At 35.1% G+C, this 26,372-nt stretch overlaps 3 protein-coding genes across 4 annotated transcripts in view; 2 read left to right on the top strand and 1 right to left on the bottom strand.

Annotated features, from left to right (window-relative positions):
- Positions 1–2,545: 2,545 nt before the first annotated feature.
- On the top strand, positions 2,546–9,682 carry LOC149805038 (uncharacterized). Of its 2 annotated transcripts, none has more exons than XM_089946748.1 (2): positions 2,546–2,752; positions 7,623–9,682. In XM_089946748.1, the coding sequence occupies exons 1-2, from the start codon at positions 2,742–2,744 to the stop codon at positions 9,361–9,363; spliced, it is 1,752 nt and encodes a 583-aa protein (XP_089802874.1). In that variant the 5' UTR covers positions 2,546–2,741; the 3' UTR covers positions 9,364–9,682. The 2 variants fall into 2 exon arrangements, with proteins under 2 accessions (XP_089802874.1, XP_089802882.1); XM_089946756.1 differs by lacking the exon at positions 2,546–2,752 and adding an exon at positions 6,912–7,048.
- A 4,296-nt stretch (positions 9,683–13,978) lies between these two features.
- LOC149805037 (uncharacterized) lies at positions 13,979–15,081 on the top strand. Its single transcript, XM_089946778.1, has one exon. The coding sequence runs from the start codon at positions 14,005–14,007 to the stop codon at positions 14,851–14,853; it is 849 nt and encodes a 282-aa protein (XP_089802904.1). The 5' UTR covers positions 13,979–14,004; the 3' UTR covers positions 14,854–15,081.
- A 7,025-nt stretch (positions 15,082–22,106) lies between these two features.
- Positions 22,107–26,372, bottom strand: part of LOC149805036 (calmodulin-lysine N-methyltransferase-like) — a 46,374-nt gene continuing 42,108 nt past the window's right edge. Inside the window, exons 10-11 of the mRNA XM_089946769.1 lie at positions 24,478–24,606; positions 22,107–24,007 (exon numbers count right to left, since the gene is read on the bottom strand). Coding sequence (XP_089802895.1) covers positions 23,918–24,007; positions 24,478–24,606 — 219 coding nt within the window. The 3' untranslated portion in view covers positions 22,107–23,917. The remainder of the gene's footprint in view (positions 24,008–24,477; positions 24,607–26,372) is intronic.

Genomic DNA, 26,372 nt, shown 5'->3' with positions numbered 1-26,372 from the left:
TGCAAAGAATACAAAACTGATAACTTGCAGTTCAATACGTGAAGGTAAAATAATAAAATGCAGTCATTTTTATAAGTCGTAGTTTACGACTGTTATATCAGGTAATGAACCAATAACTGACGTTGGTTTTTATTCTGAAAGGAATTCCTATACTGTTCAAAGCTTAAATCAATCAACTTTATTTCTATAGCCGTCAACAAACTGTGATTGTTTCATACAACTGGTAAACAACAGAAATTTAAAGAAACAAATAATTTATTAACCATATATTACGTCCAACGTGAGAACGATTTGATCCAAGTGTATACATTTAATTATTAACACAACTGTCGGCGAGTAGCAAATACAGACATTGTTTTATACAATCGCTGATTACAATATGGTCACGTTTTTCCACACACATGACTACGTGATAAATTTATAACTTTAACGTGCCACAAGAATTTGACCAGTCATAAATCAATAAATTGACATACTTCCTAATCTGCGTTGGTGAATTTTTTATCCGACGGACTGTACTTTTATATATGAATTTTCGAACTGTCTTAATTTTGGACAGATTATTTCCGGATTATCAGGGCAAGTGTTTAAAGTGATTTTACACTTTGGTCGTCGATTTTCATTTTCGGCTTCGGAGCAAATTAACGTTTGGAATTCCGTTCCCGTTGAAATATGCCCGGGCAAACAGAATCCAGATGAATGAAGTTCCTCTGTATTACATATTTCAGCACGGCCATTAAGAACAAACTTTGATAACGATGAACATTGTTTAACATGGAAGGATATATATTTGCAAACGCTCTGTGATAATAGTGTGTGTGTGTGTGTGTGTGTGTGTGTGTGTGTCAGATAAATAGAGTTGTTATTATTGTTGATATTATTATTATTATTATTATTCAAATTCAAGAGGCATGCACACTTTTCTTACTAGAGCATAGCGTGCATACATGTAAACAACAGGTCTTGCATACTTAGCCAACCAAAGGCCCTGCCAACTGACTATACCACATTCAGTATATTTACTATACCACAGTCAGCATGCTCACTAAACCACAGGCTGTCTACTTACTTAATTAACCACAGACTGCATACATTTAAACCACAGGACCTGCATTTTTAGTCAACCAAAGACCCTGCCTACTTATTAAACCACCGTCGGCATACTTACCAATCATCAGCCTGCATACATGTAAACCACATGTCTTGCATACTTAGTTAGTCAACCAAATTTCCTGCCTACTTACTAAACCACCATCGGCATACTTACTAAACCATAGGCAACATACATGTAAACCACAGGTTATGCATACTTAATAAACACTTTTCTTTAGATTAACATCATCCCGAGTGTCCATTAAAAATATGCCACCCCCCCCCTTCTCACAGCGGAAATGAAATATTCAAATCTACAATATTTTTACACATTTAAAAAAAATTCCGCTGTTTGTCTCTTGCTTTAGAAATATGTAAACTCTGATGCCTACACTGCCTGTAACTTACGTTTCCGCTGCTATAAATGGGCATTGTCATACTTGCTTGCTTATTGTCTGTTTCTTTTCTCGAAAGCGTTAAGATGAATTTAGCTAATGTACCTAGTTTTAGTGACATAATCTTTACTAGAGGGTCATACCGTGGAATAAAACACAACTTTGATGCTCTTGCGAGCCGAGATGCTGCCTTTAAATTCAAGCTCTTGTTGTACCACAAACCTAATTTAATCATCACAGGTTATTGATAATTTGTAACTGACGTCATCATTGGAATTCAACCAATCAAACACTGCTATCTGACTCATTCGAGTAGGCGACTGACTCTGTTTTTATCCTTCTAAATCTTTGTTTTTGATAGCGAAGAAAATGCTTCTTGTCTGATTTTTTTATATAAATAAACTACATATTTATAACCAATAAAATCCTGAAATGTAGATTTTCCAAGATTCTTTTTGAGAAATTCTATGATGACGAAGTTAGACTCTTGTAAGGCAATGTTTTCACCTACCGGACACAGGCATCAAGCCTGTTGTAGAACATATGTAAAATATATCAATATGGAAGAGTCGATTTTGAAGACAGAAGGGTATAAATTTTAGAGAGCTTTAGTATTGCTTCTATATTTTGTTCGCGGATGAAAATGGTATTGATATGGACACAACAAAAGAGAAATCAACTTGCCCTTTAAAGAGACACATTACAATAATGCATGTTCATTTTATATATCTCGGTTTTTATTGAAAATATATATGCCTTGATGTTTCTGTACATTCCAATACGCTTTACAAACAAATATTCCATTACTCTTGGTTGTGCTGTGAAGTGAACCAATGTTGAATACGGTTTTAATCAATTTTTAGGTCAGTAAAGGTACATTCAGATATATTTAGAAATCATACCTACGTGCCGATATGTTGAATACAACTGTCACGTGCCTCATATTTTTACCTTTACAATTTACAAATACAACGCATGATCTAAAATTTCATGCGCTGGCACACGTCCATTCCTAAAGTAATAATATATCTTTGTAAGAGATATGGTCTCTCCATTTTTCTGCTTTTGTTGTGCTAAACAAAACATTAGTCAAACGATTCCACATTTTGAATTTATTTCATTGGACACGACAGTTAGATCCATCACTATGTCTAAATATTAATTAATGGCCAATATTTAGGCAAATATATCCCATGCTAAGGACGACAAACGAAATGAAAGAAACCAGGACTATTGAGATTACAAAGCGTAAAAATGGAGGAAAGGTACATATGTTTAATTTTGTGTGTGGTAATTTAACATACTCAACTTTAATTTGAAATTCATCGGAATGTACAATTATATAAAACTCACGATCAAGTAACATAACCTGAGTTGTTAAGAAGTGTATATTCTAAGATTATGTATGTACATATCTAATGTCACAATGAAGCAGTTTTTAAAACTATTATAGTCACAACAGGAATATGTTATGATGATCGATAGGCACTTTACGCTTATTAAGGTGAACAGGCCCGGATTCATAAAGTCAGTTACTGCCGGGCTGAACTCCATTGGGGATGGGGACGGGGACAAACGGATATACACCGTTCGTAACTGGTGAATTATATATATGAATGAGAGGACCGACTTGAGGCTCGGAGTTGTGTGATATGCATAAATCTTTAATCTAAATTAAACGCCTGTCAGTTAGTACAGATATCGCGTATGATTCAGTTCAGACGCGCGCGCACGCGTGTGTGTGTGTGTGTGTGTGTAGTGAGAAATACTAATATACAGATATGATCGCAAGGACATATATAGTATAACAATATACAGATACGGTCCCAAGGACATATATTGTATAACTTTAATTGCATACTTAAATTTAGAGAGTGGGTATCGAGTATTTATGTTTCGTATTCGGACTCCCGTTCTAACTAAAGTTACTCAGATATTTTACTCATATACGTACCATTAATTGTATTTTTAGTTCAGTATGGCGATATTTGCATAGAGTTTGCTATTGACACTGAAGAGTATGTTTCGGTATATATGATGTCATGACTTGTAAACAAGCCATATGAATAGGTCAAAGGACGTTAAACATAATCGTAGATAATTGCTGTTGTTCAACTTAAACTATTGTAAAGGATTATTTATAGTATTAAATGCGTCATGTAGTAGTGTTAATTAAAAATTAACTCAAATAAAATTAAAGGTACACTTTGTTTGCTTTAGTTTCTTTTTTAGCATTCTGTTGAAATTTCATTTTTATCTACTCATATTGCTTTTTAACTCCATATGTATTATATTTAATACAGATAGTAAAACGAAGCAAACGGGTTGTAGTCTTTTAGTCTACATATTACCCTATGGCATCCTCATAATTTTAATCTCAATCCAATTTGGGTGATAGGGGTGGGGTGATACCTAAATTGAAACAAAAGAAAAGCGAAATCCACCAATATCGCGAAATCTATATTGGATCTACTGAAGCGGGCAAATCATGTTGGGGCTATAGTTAAACTTGGACTTCCTCTCATGAATACGAAACAGTCATATCACTATGTTACAATTGTACAAAAGAGTTTGTAACAGTGTCTGTTTACAAGTACTCGTAAAGCCACATGTACACGAGAGTTTTGTAATTGGGACTGTCCACAGGTACTCATCAAAGGAAATTTACAAATTGTACACGAGAGTTTGTAATTGCACCAGTCCACAAATGATCATCTTGGCCAACGGGCACGATGTTATGTTACACAGTGAGTTCTGCACCTGGATTACTACAAGAATATTTTTTTTTTTTTTTTTTTTTTTTTTTTTTTTAATGACACTGGCATAAACGTTGATAATAAGAATACTTAATGCGGTAAATATAAATATTGTTAAAGAAAATTTGGTTTCAAAGTTCCATTATAGTTTCAACCACTTTGTGACTCCTTGAAATATTGCACATTTTGGAATCTTCAAAAATGAAATTAGCTTCGCAAACGACGTCTATGATCTGAGAAAGAGTGGTGGGGGTGGGAGTTTGGTCGAATTCCTTTTTGCCAGTCAAATTAGTACGTTTGCACCGAAAAACATTATAAAGTTTCACCACCTTCCTAAAATCAATCCCCTGTAGACAACATCACAGATCTGCCGTTGTTCCGATTGTTAGATGTCGGCCTCATGCCAGTTTGAATTAGTTTTAACAGCTAGTGACATTATAGTCCAAATCACCTAGACTCCGATTATTTAAAAAAATCGACCCATTTGACACGAAAATATGTCCCAGTGAATACGTATTCCTAAATTGTTCCGGACATTGGAATGTACGTAATTATTAATTGGGTTGTTGTTAAAGAATAATATTACGATTGTATTTTGAAAGTTCTATAATCTGGAGAGTGTATGAACACCATATGTATATTTGTGCTTTATCTTGGGGTTAGCTAACAGTCATGCAATCAGTGATTTGTAGCGGATTTTTGATACAGACATTAAGCGTTTCAGTGAGTGCGGAGGGCTTTTCGTATGTTTTGGCGCAGGTCCTCCATACGTGAAAGACCGATCATTGTTTTAATGGGGTTTGGGGGTATGGAGAATAGGTAAAGAAATGCAAAATAATCGATTAAGCTACCTATTTATGTTTCTTTTATTAATTGATTGAAATCTGTTAAACGACACGTCAACACATGAAAGGTTCTATCATGCCTGGGCAATCGGAGTAAAGCAATCGAAACATCCCAGGTGTTGGACAAAAATATGCAGCACGCATTTGTCGGCGCAGTAATTTAAAAAAACACTTTGTTGTCAGATATTTCTCCGCAAGAAATGAAACCCGAATGTTTTCGGCCCGCTCGATTAGTTATAGTCTATAAGATTGACAGAGAAGTTTCAAATGAAAAAATAGTTCCATGCATTCGCAATTTCTCAGTCAATTATTGTTTCGTGCCCAACCGAGGTGCTCCGAAAGGCCATATCTGCATACATTCTAGGTATGATACGTAGGGTTGACTTCGAAGTTGCGAATGGGAGTAAAGTACTTTGCCCAAGGAAACACCACAGTGCCCGATCCAGACCAATATGAAAGAACTGGAACTGGGACACTCTAACCTCTCAGCTGCGGCGATACACATTTTCCTTGCGATTGATGCCCGTAAAGGTTTCAGGGTGAGATCTAAACCTTTCCAGGTGTTGTCATTATGGTGACTTCGCCGGTGTGGTGCTTTATAGCACAGAAACATATAAGATGATAGTTATTGCAGAGGCAAATAGATTAAAGTGTCTTGCCCAAGGACACATTAAGTTAGATCACCAGGGCACATCTCTTTGAAGGATTCAAACTCGCACTGTTTCATCAGGGAGTAAGGCACGCTAATCTGTGAGCTACCGCGGCTGTTAGATTTATTTTCTGACAATATCCTGGCCAACTATATGCCATCATGGCGCTCCACCCAAGCCCGTTCCTAAACGAAATTTTAGTGATCGGAGTTGTACGTGCAAATGTGACACATATGAGGATTAGTGTAGTAATTAAGACAATGTTTGTCTTAAGCTTACTTGGCTCAATAGGACCCTAATGTGCTAATTCATTATGAGACTCTAAGAGGGAAATGGATTATCCTGATGATTAATGAACTAACTAGAAGTTTGGATTAATACGTATCAAGGGACTTGAGTTTCCCATAATCTAGGATGTCGTAAAATGTTATTTTAGAGGTTGATACATATTAGTATTTGTTTGCAGACCAACATTTATCATTTATACCGTTATTTTCGGCAATAAACTGTTTCATTCTGACCAACCACGAAAAAGGAAAGAGAAGTTAAGTTTCTGTTCTTAAATAATATAATGCCAACTAGTTAACATGATCTTACATTTGGTATTCCTGTTTTTTTTAATTTAAAAAAATACTTATTTTGCAAACTAATTTCTTTCTCCCCGTCTTGTCCATCTGGTAAGGTCCGTTGTCACTCACGAGTACCATACACAAGGTGAGGGTGGACGGCAGTGGGTGAGTGGAATACAACCAACAACGTAACACACACACACACACACACACACACACACACATACATACATATAAGCGTTTGTTACACGTTTTTATTGTCACTTGATAACTGATGTTATTCTGCTGTGAATATAAATTCAAAGCACAGGAGCATTAATAATTGAAACAGAAGAGTCGGTATAATGTTTCCTAACAATTCACACTTGTGTATAGACCCCTTGACCTCTGCTGCATGTGGTGCGCCATGCTAACCATATATTTCTTTTCAGTCATAATAAGTGCTCTTGGTGTATATTCACTAAGAAGATTTATCCCAGCAGTTCAAAGACAACCCGTTCTTCAATCCTAGATCACATGTTTTATGTGTATTCGATTATAAACACGAAGAACTGTTGTTAGGGCTATTTGGGATATAATGATCTGGCGACTATTTTCAATGGGTACTTACCAAACCATAAATCTGACTAAGATACAATGCGTTGTTAAGAAGGGTCACCAACGTAAAGATACAGTCTTACAATTGTTTGGAAAGTGGGTGAATGTCTAGAGCTAATTGCGGATGTAGGCGTCACTGCTACGGTAGGTTGTGCAATTATTTAAACAGATGTGTGATGCTATTACGAAGTGTTTGTTTCGGGAGGCCGACGAAACAACGAGAAATTAAAGATCATATTTGTATAAATGCAGTAGTTTGATTTTCTTCCATTCGTTTTTTTTCCCCCATTGCGTATCACAATCAGATATATTGAGTAACTGTGTGCCAACGTGTTTTTCCATTCAGTAGGTACTTAGTTGAGAGAAAAAGAGGGGCTGTGGGGTAGTTGTACAAATGTTGAAAGTGACAAAGGGTAATAATTAATTAAGATCATATCTAGAGAAATTATTAAATTTTTGCATATTTTTTATTCTTCTAGCAAATTAATCAAACGCTGCTTGAGTAGTGAAATGTTATCCAAAGTATTAAATTACTGTGGTTCACACAGGACAATATAAACATGTCAGTATTAAAAAAGATAAAGTAAATTACGTTTTCAAAAAGAAAACCTAAATATTTGTCATAATCACTACTATCACCATCATAATCCTCGTTTTCTTCTCCATCTTCCTCTTATATTAAAATACAATTTGCTGTTATCATATTTTATCCTTGCAGAAGAGACACTGGAATGGGGTCTACAGCAATACCTTACTTAATCTTTACAGAAGCAAAGATTGACAATCCGAGAGAGGTGCAAATACGTAAAGGCATTCGCAGGAAAACTTTCCCTAACAGCCCCGCCCCATCTGCAACCATCACTGAAATCAACAATGCAATGAGAAAAAATTCAGAGTCACAAAAGCCAGTCACTCCATCTAACCAAGAAAACGAGTGTGCCAAGAGGAAAATGGAGCTTATCAAATACAAATTAGAGAAATCTAGGGAGAGGTACCAAGAAAAGAAAAGAATGCAAGAAGAACTTGACTTAAAATGTGGACCTACATTGCAAGGAACAAATCTAACTAGCTATTTCAATCGATCAGTCTCTGATCTCGGATCTTTGAGACCAAGGGGAGAGAACGACGGTTTCCCATATGTTTATTTTGTTGTAGCGGATGAAAAGAGATCCTCTTCATCCGATTCTTTTATGCAGGAACGGTTCCTTTCTACGACTGACAAACGGAGGCGACAGTATATTGCTGAGGCTAATAAGAGAAGAAAAGCCCGTGAAAAAGACAACGCAAAAATTATGTCATTATCACAAGAGCTTGGATTGAAATCGCATCCCCAGAAAGCTGACACTAAAGTAAAATCAGAGAACCGCTCACAAACTCCAAATGCAGTCGACAAGAATACCGAGGGGCTAAGGAAAGTCAGTCATATCGTATTTCCTTTTGATTTTATAAGCATGCCTAGAAATCCAACCACTACCCTAGCCACCAATGGCAGTTCCATGGAACTGGAAGACAAGCCTGATGCACACAGTAGTGAAGTAGACGAAATGCGAGTACATGGAGAAAACTACAATTCCGAAGTAGGTTACATCGAAGGGAGACCAAGGAATTTCAGTTACACCATGAAAACATTTGAGTTACCGTTCATATCATCACATCAAAAGACGAAAGCTAAACAAATGAATAAATTGAAGAAATCAGACCAGCAGGAGACTTCCAACAAAAAGGTCACGTTTCCAGAATCAATCCCAGTCATTCGTGGAAACACTTTCGCAGTTCAGGAATTAGGGACAGAGAATTTAGAGACTTTAGGATTGAGTTCTAGATCAAAGACAATGTCTGACATCGACATTGATGCAGAAAAATCATCCTGCCAGAAGATACAAAATGAATCGTCATTCCTACTTCAAAAACTCAGAAGGATGGGCTTACCTCTCCCCCTTCCAAAAATCGATATCGTTTCCAAGGTGTATGTTGATATGGTAATGAATATGATCAAAGGTTACCTTCATGACCCAAAGACAACGTCTCGTCAGGCACAACTGGCTAGTCAGTTGTTGGCGCACCTACAGGCACAAGAACTAGAGAAAAAGAAAACAAATATTGAACGGAAAAAAGAATACGATGACGCAGTAACGTCTACTTCATCACTTTCACAAAGAACAATTAAAGCTACTTCTCGTGAGGCGCATATGTCCTCACAATCTGACAGAATATTGGCGAGTCGTTCTGAAAAAGAGCTGGAGAATCATATTTCAGCTGTCAAAATAAAATTTAAGTCCAAGGATGCTGATGCAACAACCCAGGAACGGTCTTTTAGTAGCCACACTAGTGTGTCAACAGTGGAAAACCGGCATACAAAGGATACAAATTTTGTCCCAGTAGCACCAACATGCTTCAAGATGGCTCCACCGGGACTTAGCCGCGAAAATTCAGATCTCGTTATTGGATTAAAGAGCTAGCTCCTCACGGAATGTTGTTTGCAAACTTGTTTGAAAGTACATGAGATATGTGTAAACGTATGCCATAAGCCCGATGATACTATTTGTGGCATAGTTACCATGTGAACAGTATGACGAAACACGTTGACCGTAAAATTATTCGTGTGAATTATGTTCCATATTACCATGCAAACTCGAGGTACTTTAGCACTCGAGATCAATGGAAAAGCGGGCTACCTATTCCCTGGGATTATTTACCTGGCTCTTAATGAAATTATAAGCTGTGATAGATATGATAATTTTGTTTCTCAGTTTATTTCGAAATAAAATGTTAAAAGTCGCTTTAATCTCCATCATTTGAACGTTCGATCCATTCTGTACATCCTGGCATACGCTTTAAACAATTTGTTTGCAAATACACCTACATTCACAACATGTCAAATGTGTAAACGTTATTCGAAAATCTGAATTGTTAAAGAGAGAAAAATGGATAAAAAGAAAAAACAACAACAAACATTTAGATAAAAGTAACTTCATTAAAGCTGAATACATACGTTTATTTCCTCTTAACAGACAGAAAAGGAGCCAAGAGCTTTTCAGAAAGACAACTAGTGATCTAAACTTTAAAATCAGCTTTTTGATTCATTTTCATCAGATGTATTCATCAGCACACTGTCAAAATAAACGGCGTCAGTATTTTACAAAAGTTTTACTATAACATTTTTAAATAAATAAAAAAATAAAAAGAAATCTGGTGTACAAATAAAATACTGTATGGTTTTGTAACAAAATTCAGGAAGCCTCAGAGATGTTTGATCAGGCAGAGGAAACGTTCATGTCTCTGTAATTCTATTCCCAAGAATAATAAATGCCTTTAATATGATTTGGACCCTTCTATTGTTGTCAATAATGAATACTTTAAAGCCTTTGGATGATGCTAAATACGTGTGCTAATGACATACATATACGTTAATATACACACAGCATATGTAATATACACACAGTATTGTAATATGTACATAGTATATGTAATATAAACACAGTTTATGTTATATACACAGTATTGCAATATACACATATTATATGTAATATACACACAATATTGCAATATACACACATCATATGTAATATACATATAGTATTGCAATATACACATAGTATATGTAATATAAACACAGTTTATGTAATATACACACAATATACGTAATATACACACAGCATATGCAATATACACACAGTAATGTAATATACACACAATATACGTAATGTACACACATTATATGCAATATACACAAAGTGTATGTAATGCTCACACCAAGTATTATATATATAAATACCCACATTTGCCTTTCTTTCTGTGTGTCCAGGCTGCCAAACAAGAGGTCGTGAGTTCGAAATTAGCAGCGCCAATTTATTCCCTTCTTGTATTTTTATGTTTAAACTTTCTTTTAAACGCGCTCATCCACTTTTATGTTTTACTTGTTTCCCGTCCTACGACGAGACATCAACATACTATGTAAAATATACAGAGTATGTAATATAGTATATCGGATTTTATAGAGGAGATAAGAATTTTCCAATTTCTTGTGCTTAACTTTCAAAAGCGGTATGTATTGTCCACAAATAGCATTTCACGCTACCGTTTCTAAGATTTAGTGTCTTTATGCTGTTAGAATTAGTAGTGAAACAAGCACATTTAAATGGAACTTTCTCAGATTTGCTGTAAGCGCCGCTCTCGCTTATTATTTTTTTATTATATATTTCTGTTACTACACATCTCCTGTATTTTAGTCCAGGTTGTGGGAACATTTCCAACATGTTGGCACACAATATGTAACATGATACAAATACTAAAACCAGGCTCGTGCAGACAACACATCCATTTCTCGTAGATATACAAGTAGATGCAAAGAGAGGTTAGTTTACATGTTTGAAAGGTCCATGGATAGCAGAGATGTGAAGAAATATTTGCAAAATTTTGCAACAACTATACATTGCTTTATTCGGCAATTTGTTGAACATCCTTCCCTCCCCCCAAAAATAAAATAAATAACTGCAAAGATGAATTCAGTGACTTGCATCATATTTGTTTTGTAAATGTACACTGCACTATGTTCTAAATGATTTCTAAACGTAAATGTCAACTGTTTTCTGAATAATTTCTGAATGTAAATGAACACTGTACTGTGTTCTAGATGATTTCTGAATGTAACATTTTAAGTAAGTCTGTAAAGGTGATATTCACTAATAAACGTAGTAACCGTCGATGTTATCTAATATTCATCTGGAAATGTTACAATTACGTCAAAATTTAATTATACCACCCATACATATAAAAAGCTGCAACAATGATACATTATATAAAACTAAATTTTAATAACAGTTACATGCAAGTGAAAAAAATGTCCATGAATTGTAAGCGTCACGTGGTTTGGTGGTTAGAATACTGGACTCAGGGCCGAAAGTGCGGTTGATCGAATCCTACCATCAGATCAGCCCAAGCTGTGTCTGCTACCATGGTGTGTCATGGGAGAAGGCCCTTTTACTCCAATTGCATCAGCACTTAATAACCTACTTGTGTTGCTATGTCGTAAAACAAAACCAAAATCATCCATCTAAATGACACCAAATTTTAAATACACTAACGGATTAAAAAATTGTATTATATTCAAGATTATTACACGAAAAGAGTTTATTTCGTTAAGAAAGAACAAGCCTTTTCTATTAGAAATTAGAGTTACAATGCTAATATCGGCACATTAATTTGAAAATCAAGGTCGACAATATAGAGATGATGAGGGCAAAATCGAAACACAGGACTCAAAATTAGAGAATACTTAACATTCCACAAGTTTGAGTTGCAAAAATTAGTGTCAAAATTGTCAAGAAAAACATGGAACTCAAATTTTACTGAAAACGTGAAAGGTTCCATATGTTGTTTAAAATGTTGTGATTGAGCCCGAAGTCAATTTGACAGGGCCGAGAAAGTTTTAGATGATGGCCGTAAGCACATGTAGTAATGTTACATTTTACAGTGAAACATTTATATCAATGTAAAATATCTATTTTTTCTTAAACCCTAGTAAAAATATTCCTTTATGTTAACATGTCAGTATTTTCATGTCTTTATATTTGTAGGTATTAAAGATGAAACTTTTTGTAGTCCGTAAAGATAGTGGAAAAATCATCTTTATCATGTGAAATATTAAAGCGGTCTAATGTTTTCAAAACAAAATAAAACAACGAATTTTAATGCATCAATTTTCTTCACAGTTATATGAGTTAGTATATTTTGCATGTCTCTTTCAATCATAAATAATTCTTCTTTTTACGAAATATTTGGTAGACAATGCAAACATGGAACTTTATCCAAATTGATGCCTTTCAATCGCGATCAAGATTATACGGGTTGGCGGGATTTGTAACATATTTTTAGCTAATTGTTCTTAAGAAGACTACATTACAGAATGATATACCATTAACGTAATTGTGTACATGTCTTGTTGTTGTTGGCCGAATCGGACACTCGAACCCACGCAGACAGAGGTGAGATGGCAGTGATCCATAACGGAGAGCGCTTTAGACCACTCGGCCACTCGGGGTCCCTAAATGTAATGTTGTAGCCTATAAAATATATTCACCGACGGGATTTACTTTCAAACAGTAGGTTAATAAAGTTGGAAGTGCCGTGTCTATATTATATCCTCAAAATCCCAACCACCACAACCATCCTCATCATCGCCATCCTCCTCCTCCTCCTCCTCATCATCATCATCGTCATCATGTACAAGGATGCGGAAAGTCGAACCCCGGCCGAGTCATATCAATGACTTGTTTTATAAAAAAAAAATGGTAATCGCAGTTGCCTCGCTTGGCGATCAGCATTAAGAGGTTAGTGTCAGGACTGATCGACCTGTTGTCAGGATAATGTGACTGGGTGGGACATGATGACACATGTCTGCAGCATGATGGCTCAGTGCTAGACATCACTATAAACTGACACACTTAAAAATTGTTTAAGTTACGTTAAAAAATTCAAATCACACACACATACACACACACTCACCACCACTACTACTGCTACTACTAATAATGATAATAACAACCATAACAACAACAACAACAACCACAGACTTGTCTGAAATGCGGTCACATTAATGGATTTCAGCTTCGTGCAGTCAAAAAGGTGAAATTGCAGGCTACCAATATGTCCTTATATAAATCTGAATGATTTAACAACAGCTCGTTTTAAACGGCGTTGAGGTCCTTACATCAAAATAGTCCATTTAGAGACATGGAATCCTAATCATAAATGATCGAGAAAGAATGAATAATATTTATCGATTTATTTTAAATATGTATATTTAAAGTTTTTGTGGGACTTAGTTTCTTTAAGCTTCTTTAACATATTTATTATAAAAAGCTTAATGGAACATCCTCAAACATAGCTATGGCTGGATCCCTTTGTGGCAATCTGCAAATGAAACATTTTAATCTTTTATTTTTTCGACTTAATCAATCAAAAGAAAATTAACGTCGAAATGGCCCGATTGAGCGTACATTCCACTTGTACACGCATATTGTCATGTAACGTAATTCTTTGTCAACTCCCGGCACGTGACATCACTTAGCAACAGCGTTTCTCGCGTCATCGCCCACAAGATGGAGCACGAGAATGGCGACAACCCAGACCATCCGTTTAACACAGAGTATGAATTTAGTGACGTGGTCCTTTGTGTCGAAGGACAAAAATTGTTTGCAAACAAAAGTCTTTTGGCGTTAGCTTCACCCGTCTTCAGCTGCATGTTTACGTCAGAATTCAGAGAAAAACATGAAAAGGAGATTAATTTACCGGGAAAGAGTTATCAGACCATTGAGGATTTACTGCGCTTTATGCATCCAGGACTCGAATTGAAGCTATCTGATGATACTGTTTTTCGCCTATTGCCTCTGGCCGAAGAGTATCAGATAGACCTCTTGAAGAAAAACTGCGAGGAGCATTTAGTAAATCGGCTTGAAACACCAACGTACACTTCGGTCGATTTCTTGATTAAATGCCTGGAGGTGTCAGAAAAATGTCGTCTTCAGAAGTTATTGGAGCTGTGCGTGAATAAATTCGAAACCTCACATATGCAGTTGAGGGAGTTGGATGAATCAGAAGTTTCGCTCACGGTTAAAGCACGGATTTATAAGAGAAGACTTGAACGGTTTGAGACAGAGCGCGAGGAAGCAATTATATGGAAAGAGATGATGGATTCAGTACGAGTTCGTCTTCGTGATATAGTAATACCTCATGACGATCACTGCCGGTGTCGTACGGAGATTAAGCTTCGCAGCACACTTCAGCGAAGTTGTCCCTACTGCGCGAGAACATGGTGCTCGGATAACGTCAGTACCGAATCGTACAGAAATTCGTACTGGTTCTTTTGCAATCATAAAATAGGTTTTCATGTTACTCATGATCCAGTTATCAGGAACTTTATAGAACACGGTGACATTTCAGATCCATAGTTTTTATATATGATAGAGAAACATCCAGACTGTATAGAAACGTATGAATTTCAAAATGCTTTGCGACTTATGTCAGGTAATTAAAGGTTAACCATTCCAATAAAATAAATATAATAGTAACTATTTTTGTGAAATTTGCACAATTAAGATATAGCAATGACAAGATTAATAGAACCTGTTTATTAAAAAAACAAATGTTTATTTAGAAAACAAGTATTCATGTTTTGTGATGCTCATGTATTACACATTTCGTTCATTGTACTAACTCTAACATAATTTGACACTCAACTTCGAAATAAATTGTGTGGAAAACTTTTAGACTTTTGCATTGAAAGACTTCTGCATGGAAGGAAAAGTGTTTATAATATTGCATATGAAGTCTGTAACTAACTTTCCCACTGGTCCCATCCGAATAGGATGTAGATTAAAATTAATGATATGAGAAAGTTGCTGATAAAATCAAGAATTTTGACTTCTAAAAATATAACAGATTGACATAAAATGACAGGTACAAAGTTGCAGTAAAATTGATCGAAAGAACTTGAACCAGTCATAAGAAAGAAATATTTTAGGTGATAATTTTCAACTTTCTACTAGTGGTCACTTAAAGTTTTTATTCTTAACTTATAGTTCACTTTGAACGTTGTAAAAAATGTATTTACTTTCAACTTGCAGCAAGTTGAGCTGCCATATATCAAAATAAGCAGATGGTTGAGAGAAATCGATAGAGAAAGTATTCCTTTCAGTCGACAGCTCCTAGCTTGTTTCTTTGTGAAGAGCTAAGTAGCGGCCTGTGATAGTCTGGTTAGCTGCCAACTTTTATTTATTGTATAGGAAAGGCCATGATACTTAATTTTGTACTGCGCTTACCGGTATCTTTTGAGCATGTTAACTCACACATGTAAAAACATTTAATTTTGTTATACTAAAGTCGTGCTCAGAAACCTAATCAAGAACAAAAATACATTAAAGAAATGACCATTGACTCGACCCCAAGGTCAATTAGGTCTGTTTTTGATAAACTTCTTTGCAAAAGTCGGGATATGTTGGTGGTCAGATCTACACCGTTTTATTCAGCAATCTTGCCACAAGTATTTCGGTGAAAAGCCCATGTCAGTGTTACCTTTTATTAAGAAGGAGTAGCTGTAAGAATTTCAATATGGCTACACAGGTACTCCATGTTGGAGGTTAGATGAATTCCACTTTGATTCAGAACCAGCAACACGATGCTTTGGTGAAAACCCCATGGTAATATGACCATTCCGAAGGAGAGAGACCATCAAATCATCCAACTTGCAGGTTAGATCAGCATCAATTTAATACAGGAAAAACAATATATTGCAAGGGGGCGCTCTACAGATAGTATGAACTCTGATAGAGTAGCGATGTTCGAGGGCTGGTATGAACTCTGATAGAGTAGCGTGTTCGAGGGCTGGTCAGCGCCAGTTTGATTTAGCACCAACTAGATGTCATAAGTATCTTAGTGACAACCCTATGTTGATATGACTATCCTTTCTTCATAAAAAGCTATAACAAACTTTCGAGATGACTACCATATCAGTAATCTGATCAATACGATTTTCGCTTAGGATCATATTTCTATATCATAAATCTTTTATTGAAAATCCGATGTCATTATCATAAAGACGTCTTTAGTGAAAACCCTATGACACTATGCCATGCTTTACAGGAGACGTAGTGACAACAATATTTTCAAGCTGACTACCATCATGGTCATAATGGAGGGCTAATCATCGTCATTTTTATTATGAATCAATTACATGACATAATGAGTCTTCTAGTGAAACCCAATGTCAATACAGCCATCTCTTTAAAAGTAGCTAGAATAAGATTTCTAAGATGGTCACCATATCTGTCAAAGGACCAACCAGAGTGATGAGAATTTCATTAGTTGCACCATGTGAAGTCTTTCAGTGAAAACCTCCATTTGGTTAGAAAATTCTGTTAGGAGAAAGAGGCGCAATACAAATATTTTAACGATGGCCATCTTGGTGGTCATACTAAATGTCACGTTAGAACCATTCTCAATCAGGACCAACTATGCATCAAATATTCCTCTTATTAAAATTCAAGGGGGGGGGGATATTTTCATTTAGGATCTACTAGACCTTATAAGAATCCTTATTGCGAGCACCCATGTTGAAATGACCGTCCAATCAGGAGGAGTATCAATAAAAAGATGGATGCCTTTGTGGTCATGTTGGAAGTTACACAATCACCGTTTTAATTTTGGACGAATTAGATATCATAAGAAGTCTCTTAGTGAAAACTCCATGTCGATATGATCATTCACTGAGGACGATGTGTGATAATATGTTTGAAATGACCACCAGAATGCCATATTGATGTCAAATCAGCACCATTTTCAAGTTAGAACCACCAAGACCTCATAAGAAGTCTTTTAGTGAAAACTCCAAATTGAGCTGTTCATGTGGAGTAGCAAAAGAAAAGAAAATATTTTTCAAAATACCGTGGTCATATGATATTGGATGTCTGCGTAGTGCCATATTTAAATTTAGGATCGACTATATCTTGGGAAGAATGTGTGTAAAGTTTAATCGCAATCTTCTGGTTAGCTTAGGCGGAGTAGCGATTACAAACTTGTGCTACAGAAAATGACACACCATTGCATAAGCTGTTTTGTAATATGAACAGTAGACCTAAACAAAATCAATTACATAAGAAGTGCAAAATTTGTTCCACACAACAAATGCACTTGTGGAAACCCGGATGAGAAGTTGCACATTTAATCTGTACGTTCGTACATTACCTTGAAGACCGAGGACCGTTACTACCCGTCTGATAAGTATGGCAGAATATGATTTTGACAGAACAGTTCCATTTTATCTTTCCTGACTATGTGCCATTATTTGTGTTGAGATGGGTTTGGCTATATTTGATCCACAAAAACACACTAAACTGCTGTGTAGGCTTACGTTAATATTGATCTTGTTCCAATTTTTAGTCAATAAATACCTACTGTCTTTGGCTTACAATGGACGATCGATTGTGGTAGTGCGATACGGTAACTTTCAAATGGATGCTAAATAAAGACTCCCTTTGAGTGGCAAAGGAATGAGAACAAAGTGAAGTGACATCCCCTGGGTACTAATGTACTTAGCAGTTAAGGCATAATTTGCAGTGAGTGTCTTACGGCACTATGCAAGTTAGGCTGATCCACGCGAATGCCTGCATTATGTGAATTCAGCAAACCATATAAAGATCTTCAGTGGTTGAGAATGGACTATTGGATGTGGTATTGACCCATTACAATCAGAGCCACATGGCAGATTCTGGTCATAGTGGAATAGGGCCATCGTAGATGGCACGCTGTTGTCTGCTTCATTAAGTTGGGGCAGGGCATGGGATATTTGATCCACATAGCCAGTTCGTACATCTTAAGTGTGAGACAACAAATGAGGTGGTTTGTATTGATCTCAATCTTGTTCAAAAGCAGGTGATAAAGGCAATTAGGTGTCGAGCCCATATGGTAAACGGTATACTGGTTCTGCCAAGAATGGCTTGTCATGACGTGACAGTGAGGGAAGTCAGAGCTGTCAATGACCGTGATAGCTTGTATTGCTTTATGGTTGATGAAACATGCTGAGTGCGATACCCATGGAGAAGCCATTTTATTCCCCACCGTGATATCTGCATGCAAAGTGATGTCTTCATCCCACAAGGTGTGCTTCTGCCCCTTCTCCTTTAGTAACCCCCATACTACATCTTAGAGTTTCTGTCCATAATATGCAATTCTGCCGTGTATTCATAGATTTGCGACCAGAACAAGTTACACATGCAGAATGGTTGTCAATCCCGTTTTTTTTTAATGTTCATAAAGCTTACACTTGATCTTGCCAATTGTCTAAATCTGTGCAACAAATAGAGAAGACAATATACACAGATATAGGATGGCATGCATCCTGCTTTACAAACTTCAGAGTGTACATGTAGAGCTATACACCAAGACAATTTCCTATAAAAGGGCACATGTGGCTGCTCATACTGGTAGAGTATTGTAGCATCACTATTAATTCTTAAAAACTGGATGTGAAAATAAAAATTCTAATAAAAGTTAACTGTAGGCCAATTGACTGCCTATACAAGTAAATTCACTGAAACATCGCTTATGGCAACTAATAAGTGGATGCTATGACTAATCAATGCATAGAAAACTGACCTGTATGCATCTGATCAATGCAGAAACTATACAGCAATATACTCGAGTTTTCTATAGTACACACCGAATATGCACATACAAATGCAGTTGTATCACTTCTGATACTAAGTGGATGCTATATCAGTTGTAAGACAAAGATTTCTACAGGAAAGCCCAAAATATGATCTTTACTGGTAAAATCAGCAAAGTGTCATGTTATACTTAAAAAGTGTAGGCTAAGTCTAGATTAATATAGAAAACTTACCTCTATATATCCGGCTGAAGTAGAAATTATACAATATTATACAAGTTTTCTATACCACACACCATACCTTCTCATATTTAAATACAGCTATAGCAATGAGAGGTGATGCATTTACGAGACATTCTGGTACATCATACAAAGGGCTCCTAAGTGTGTGAGGATGACAAAGTAATGACACTGAAAAGCCAGAAACTTTGTCATCGAAGAAAGAAATGTTGGAAATTTATTGATGGAGTATACTTTCCTTCAACACTCTTCCAACATGTTTTAAGGCAGAAAACTGACAAATTCTTGTATGTGGATTGTGAGGCCTTTCTGTCTCCAGAAAACATGCTCCTGTAATGAGTTGGCACCAGTCACTGTTTCAAGGATAGAATCATACTAAATGCCACCTAGGTGGGCAGATAACCTTTAGCTTTTTAACTAACATGTTTTAGCCTTGAGGGCTGCATTTGCAAGGTAGTAGTATTTCTCCTAATGCATTATGATCAGGTAACATATTTGAAGAAGAATCATTCTACCTTTTTATAATCCTGTGTGATTATTCTTGTTGCAGATAGATTCATGAAGGAACTTGGTTATTATTTAATTTCTTCAAGTCATTACTAATGGAGGAGATTGAAATATTATTGTTTTTTTGTGAATTTTACAATTATAATTTTTTTTCTCATGTCAATATCAGCTTCAAATATCATAATGTCAACATAGTCTAACAAATTCTGTTTAACCTGGGGCATCAGGACTGCATATTTTAGTACACACACACACACACACACACACACACACACACACACACACATATATATATATATATATATATATATATATATATATATATATATATATATATATATATATATATATATACACACACACACACACATCCACACACAAACAAATTGTAATTGAGATGCTATTTAAATTTCCTGGTTTTTGTGTTTAGAGTAATCCAAAAACCCACTCAGTCTATTAGGGTGACATCAACACATGCAAGATTTAGGGTCAGTTATTTTTCACAGTGAAAATGAGAAAATATAAAGCTAACAGAAAAATCAAATTGAGGAATCAGGCAGAGGTCATCAGTTTTATTCCTCCCCTTACAAACATGAACAGTCAAACAGCTACTGATTAGATAAAAGTTTACAATTTTGATAAAGAAAAGCAACTCAAGTTAGAAATGCATAGTTGATCAAATGACATAGACAAGGGAATAGCCCTGATGCACAGTGTTTCAGCAATATAGTATAAACTATGAAACTCTATTCTTAGTTAAATATGTACATATAATTAATTCCCTATCAATTATACGTTTTTGAGATTTTCTGAAAAAAGTTTGTTAGATATATTTTACTGATTTTCAGTCAGAGAGAGATAGAGAGGAAGATAGAGATGGATCTTTAACGTAGCTTTAACAATTTCTTAGTCACATCGCAATGCTGTACGCAGTGTGGCCCTTTATAGTGATGTCTAGCACTGGGGCATCATGCCGCAGACATGTAGCATGATGTCTCACCCAATCACATTATTCAGACACCAGGCCAATCAGTTCTAACACTAACCTCTTAATGCTGAGCACCAAGTGAGGTACCAATTTTATAAGTCTTTGGTATGAGTCGACCAGGGTTTGAACCCACGACCTCCCGCATCTGAGGTGGATGCTCTAACCACTAAGCCACTGGAGTAGTTAGAGAGAGAGAGAGAGAGAGAGAGAGAGAGAGAGAGAGAAAGAGAGAGAGACAGAAACTATCCCTGTCATGAAATATACTGCAAATGAGTATTATCAACTTTTAATCATATTTAATGAACAGTGTAATAATGACTCCAATCCCAATGTACTGTATATACCAACTTATAACTCAGGTCAGACTGCATACAACGACAATCCTGAACTGCCATAGCATATTGCACATGCAGATCAGGATCCGAGTTGTTTATTCTACTGATTTCTCCTAACTGCATGAATCCAGATTTGTTGGCACATTATGCAGCAGATCGATTTTGTGAAATTTTCACTTATATACAGCACTTCGCCTGGTCAAAGCCATTAGGATGGAAACCAATGTAAATAAATACAATAACATATTCTTCTGTAAGTTTTGTCATGGAAAATTTTCCTGTTAAAATCTACTGACATAGTTGACACTGGCTTGATAGGCAAATACAACAGCAGGCAAAGAAATCTGGGTTAGTGACATCAGCGATATGTAATGGCAGCTCAGCCTCAATCGTACAACTGTGAAAGATTTAATAGTCAGAATGTTTTTTTATATCAAATTTAGTCAACATATTTATGCAGTTCTCAAGTCATAGAACTTTGTGGTAATTTGCAGTCATGGCAATCATACTGAAAGACACAGTGGCATCCTTTATATACAAGTGAAGGGCATAATGCCCAACTGCTGTCAAATCTGGTCCCAAATCAACACCTTTAATTATTTTCAAAGAAGTTGCTTAAAGGCTGCTCTAATTTAGCAACTGCAGCAATATCTGTTGGCAAATCAGCATCATTTGTATAAACTTTAAAGTTCTCTGGTTCCTGAATGATTGTAATGAAATCTGGTTTACATTGGTAAAGCTGTTTTTGACCAAATGTCAAAACAGCGAATGTTGATAGATGCCTGGCAGATGCTATAAAACTGAAGCAGAACCATACCTTAAAGCAAGGTTAGCTAAAATTCTTAATGATTTAAAGAAGCTCTGAATTAATGATGGTGAATCTTAAGCAAGTGAAAAACTTTACTTCTGTTCCTAAGAGTGAAATACACAGTATGATTATATTAGAAATGATGTAAAGAGACACACAAAAAATCTAGTGGTATTTCGTTATTGATCAAGATACCAAACATACCTTTACAAATACACATGCAGTTTTAACAAGCACTGGTAAATAGTCAAACAGATATATAAACAATGCATTGAAAATAAACTTTAAAGAGAACCAAACATATATAAAGACTGGAATGGAAGCAGCATATTAATTTTCACAAAAGTGAAAGTAAAACATTGTCACATACAAATGAAATGCACTGAAATTGATACTATAGCAGGAATGGTATAGTATTAAAAATATGTTCAAATTAAAGTCTTAAATAAGACACAAAAATTCTTTCTTTGTAAAGAAACAATTTCAATAAATAAATATTCCCAGAGACTTAACATGAAAGATATTCTACCAACAGAAACCTTAAGTAAAAAAGGAATACACAGCAGGTTACAGAAAACACATGTGAAACAGTTTGTACAAAAAATGAAAAAAACATTCCCAAAAGAATAAGCTGAAAACAATAAATGCATATACCAAGATGGGTAATCATTATCAAGACAAAAAAAAACATAAAATGTTTTGAAACTGATTTCTTCCACCATAATAAAGTTAAGTATTATACAAACTGAACAATACTGAAAACAAGCAATCGTTGATTAATATTTCATTGTTAAGAAGAGGCAATCAAAAAAGGATAAAATTTGAAACCTAAATAAAACAAGATTCCATTAAATCTGTGCATCAAATATATGTCATATGTCAAAGTTACATGGACAAACTTCTAACAGCATGTTATAATTCCTTTTCATTCAAACACAAGAACACAGCCAAAACATTAGAACCAAAACTGACTAACTGCTTTGTATGTCAATACTTCTGTATCACTGTGAATATTCTTTGCTCTTTTTTTTTGAGGAATATTTTCAGTGGAATAAAATATTTGAAAAAGTAATACTAGGTCTTGAAAAGCTTCCAATATTTGTCAGATTTGTCCTCTTTAAAACAGATAATGAAGGCTGAAACCTTACTGTTCCTTAAACTTTTTATCCAGTCAGGTTGACAATTAATTCCATCATGTAGCGTTTTTGGTTCATGTCATAAATGTTTCAATGTCAAAGACTGTGTGCCTCCAGGACAAAGACCTTTATTTCTAAAACTGTCCACTGTCAATGTTGAGTAATTTTACAAGCCAAGCTGACAATGGAGGCTATCCAAACATTCATACCAATAAATAATAAAAAACCCACTATCAAAGTGCAGTGAAGAAAAGACATTGAAGGATACAAGACTGACGGTCTTTACTATCCAGACCAAGATGTATGGATTATGAGTTGCTATTTAACTATTCAGATCATGCAAAACAAGAGACTCCCTTCTGCTAACCCCACCTTTAATTTAGTTTGAAAGTGTGAATACTTTTATATTCAGCTTAATCTAAAAACCCTAATCTAAAGGGTAAACAGACAGACAGACATATGGTCACAAACAATGATGCTAAAGTGATTGGAATGTTGAACTTTCTACAAAGTGGATTAAAAACAATATAGGTCATGAAACCAAAGTGTGTAAATGATGCTAGTGCAAACCATGATCAAGGTGTGATGGATGGATAGACAAGTGTTAACAATACACGCCTCTACCACTGTTGTGATGAGGCAAAGAAAAACAAATATTATCAATGTCTTTGATGTCATCAGCCCTAAAGCCTATGTCTCTTTTTTCAGCACTGCACATTTGTTTTAGATTTGACAGGTATAACTAAACTCCGGAGTGGTGTTGCCAAAAAAAAAAAAAAATCATTCCAGACAAGGGAAACAGATAATTCCCTAAAGAAAATCTGTCCTTGTTGTTTTTGTCACCTCTCCAGTCTCTGAGGCTTTCTGAGTCTCAGGTATACAGGAAAATGAATATTTGGGTCATAAAGCTCCAGACCTTTCTGCAGCAGCTGAAACAAAAATGTCTAAAACTGTAAAAAAAATTTAAAAAAATTATGGATGAAAACAAAGGATTGTGCATTAATGTAAAACAAATCCAACAGCAATTGTATTATATAAACAGTTTGTCATTCAGGCTCAAAAAACTAAAGTCAAATTTATTTAATATTACCCATATAAATGTTACATCATTTTCAGTAATGTCATCTTGTCTGGAGAATATGAAGTCCTTTCAGTATTCTACTGTATGGTTTAACTGAATAAATGTTGTATCATTTGCCATGTGATAAACAGAATCTTACATCTGTGCTAACATATACTTGTTTTCAAAGTGTTTAAGATTCACTTGATGGCAATTTGCAAAGTGCATACATATATTTATTACATTTTTTAAAATTTCACAAAGTAATCCCACTTTATTGTCAAAAATGGCAAATAGTATTCTTTGCATCTTGATGCTCTAGATGAAAACAACAGTCACCTGGCAATGAAGATCCCACAATCTGCTGTCGTAGTTTTCCTCCACCTGAGTTTGGAATCTTTCTGAAGCAAGTTTGGTAAACTTTTCAAATGTGTCTCCCCTCCTAGGTGCAAATATGAGAGCTTCTCCCTAGCAGAGTGAAGCAAAACATTATTGTCAAGCAATCCTGCATTGTTATTTCACCCTAAAGGGGGTTGGGGAAGTCATGTAAATTCTTTTAAAAGTAGAGGGTGGGTTTATCATCATAGAAAACATCAAATAAAATTTCCCAACATGCTGTACAAATAGTAAAATGGTTTATCATTGACAAGCATTAGCTTATTGGAGAACCACAGTGATCTGTTTCACGTGTAATTAAAATAATGCAATCTAGGTTCTCCTGTCGGTTAGAATTAATTACAATGTATAGTTTCTAATGCACTTATGTGAAGTTGTGTGGCAAAATACATGGTGCAACTGACCAAGAAGGGCAAATAAACCTTAAGTAATGAACTGAACATTTAATAGCAACACAATATTGACATTTAATTCCATTGTTGCAAATAAACATTAATTTAACTATGTTATGTACACTTAATTTAATTGTTTGTTTGTTAGTTTTTAATTTTTTTATCATTTCATTACATGCAACTGTAATGTAACATTGTATGATGGATATGACTTTGTCCAAAACTGAGTTTATTTCTGCTTAACCTGACTGACTTTTTTAAAATTTCATTTTATGTAAACAACTAATAAATAGCAAAATTATTCTCTATGTGTATGGGCTTAATATCAGGATCTTTATTAATAGAAATATGTTTATTTGGGTCAGGGTTTTGGAGTTTCCAAAGTGAATTTTACAGGTTAGTGTTTTGATTTTGTAAAAATCAGGATGATTCTAGAATGTTATTTTCCATTAGGTAATGTTTTTAAAAAAAATAGAAAATGCTAATTGTGACCTAAGGTCATGTAGAGAACTATATAATCTTGTAATGGTGAGAACTTGGTCATTTGTACTTTAACATCTAGTACTTTCACGATGTATTATGTTGTGACCAGTTGGGCTAAATTTTATTTTCTTCAAATTACTGAATTTAAATGATTTCTTTCTTTGGAAATACAAAAAAGTGCTCTGATAAAAATTCTTGGATAGAGACATTGACTGGAATTTATAGTATATTCAAACCTAGAATTATATTTCTGTGATTCAACAAAAGACTGTTGACACATCAACACATTAATAAATACCACAGACATGTCACTGACTTCAGTTTTGGGATTTTTGTCTCGACTTTTACTAAATTTTATTCAGGACTTTAAATTATTAGGACTTGTGTCTGATCTAATTCTTGGATTGTTTTGGGATTTAATCTGCAATACCATGGCTCTTTTTTCTCAAATTCTCTAATCTAGGGAAAAAAATTTTTTATTAAATTTTACAAAGCTTGTTGTCTTTCACCCTTTTCTGTTATTTATTTTAAGAGAACAACCTCATAACACTATCCATGGACAATGAATCTAAGCATTAAATTAACTGGCAAACAGCCAAATACAAATATGGAAATGTGGCACCACGCACATCATGTGAGTGTATCTATTTTTAGAAACAAAGCTTTTCTTAAGATTACAACTCACTTTCCAGTTATGTTACAACAACCCCAAACATACTTGTAATAACATTGTGTATTATGTGGATATTACTTACTTTGCTGCTTTTTTAATATTTTTCACACAAATTAATGATGTACAAAAGCATCTCTGACTTTACAGCTCTTCTCAAATTCCACAAGATAGCATTATCCCATATGTTTCTCACTGAAATGTTTTTATTTTTAGGCTGAATCTTCTAAAACATAATTGTGTGTGTGATTTGGATTTTTAACATAGCTTAAACAATTTTTCAGTCATATCGC

The sequence above is a fragment of the Sinohyriopsis cumingii genome, chromosome 2 (assembly GCF_028554795.1).
Source record: "Sinohyriopsis cumingii isolate HCF-2022 chromosome 2, ASM2855479v2, whole genome shotgun sequence".
NCBI classification, from domain to species: domain Eukaryota; kingdom Metazoa; phylum Mollusca; class Bivalvia; order Unionida; family Unionidae; genus Sinohyriopsis; species Sinohyriopsis cumingii.
Note: the sequence above shows the minus strand (reverse complement) of the source record. Positions and strands in the feature narration are given on the sequence as shown.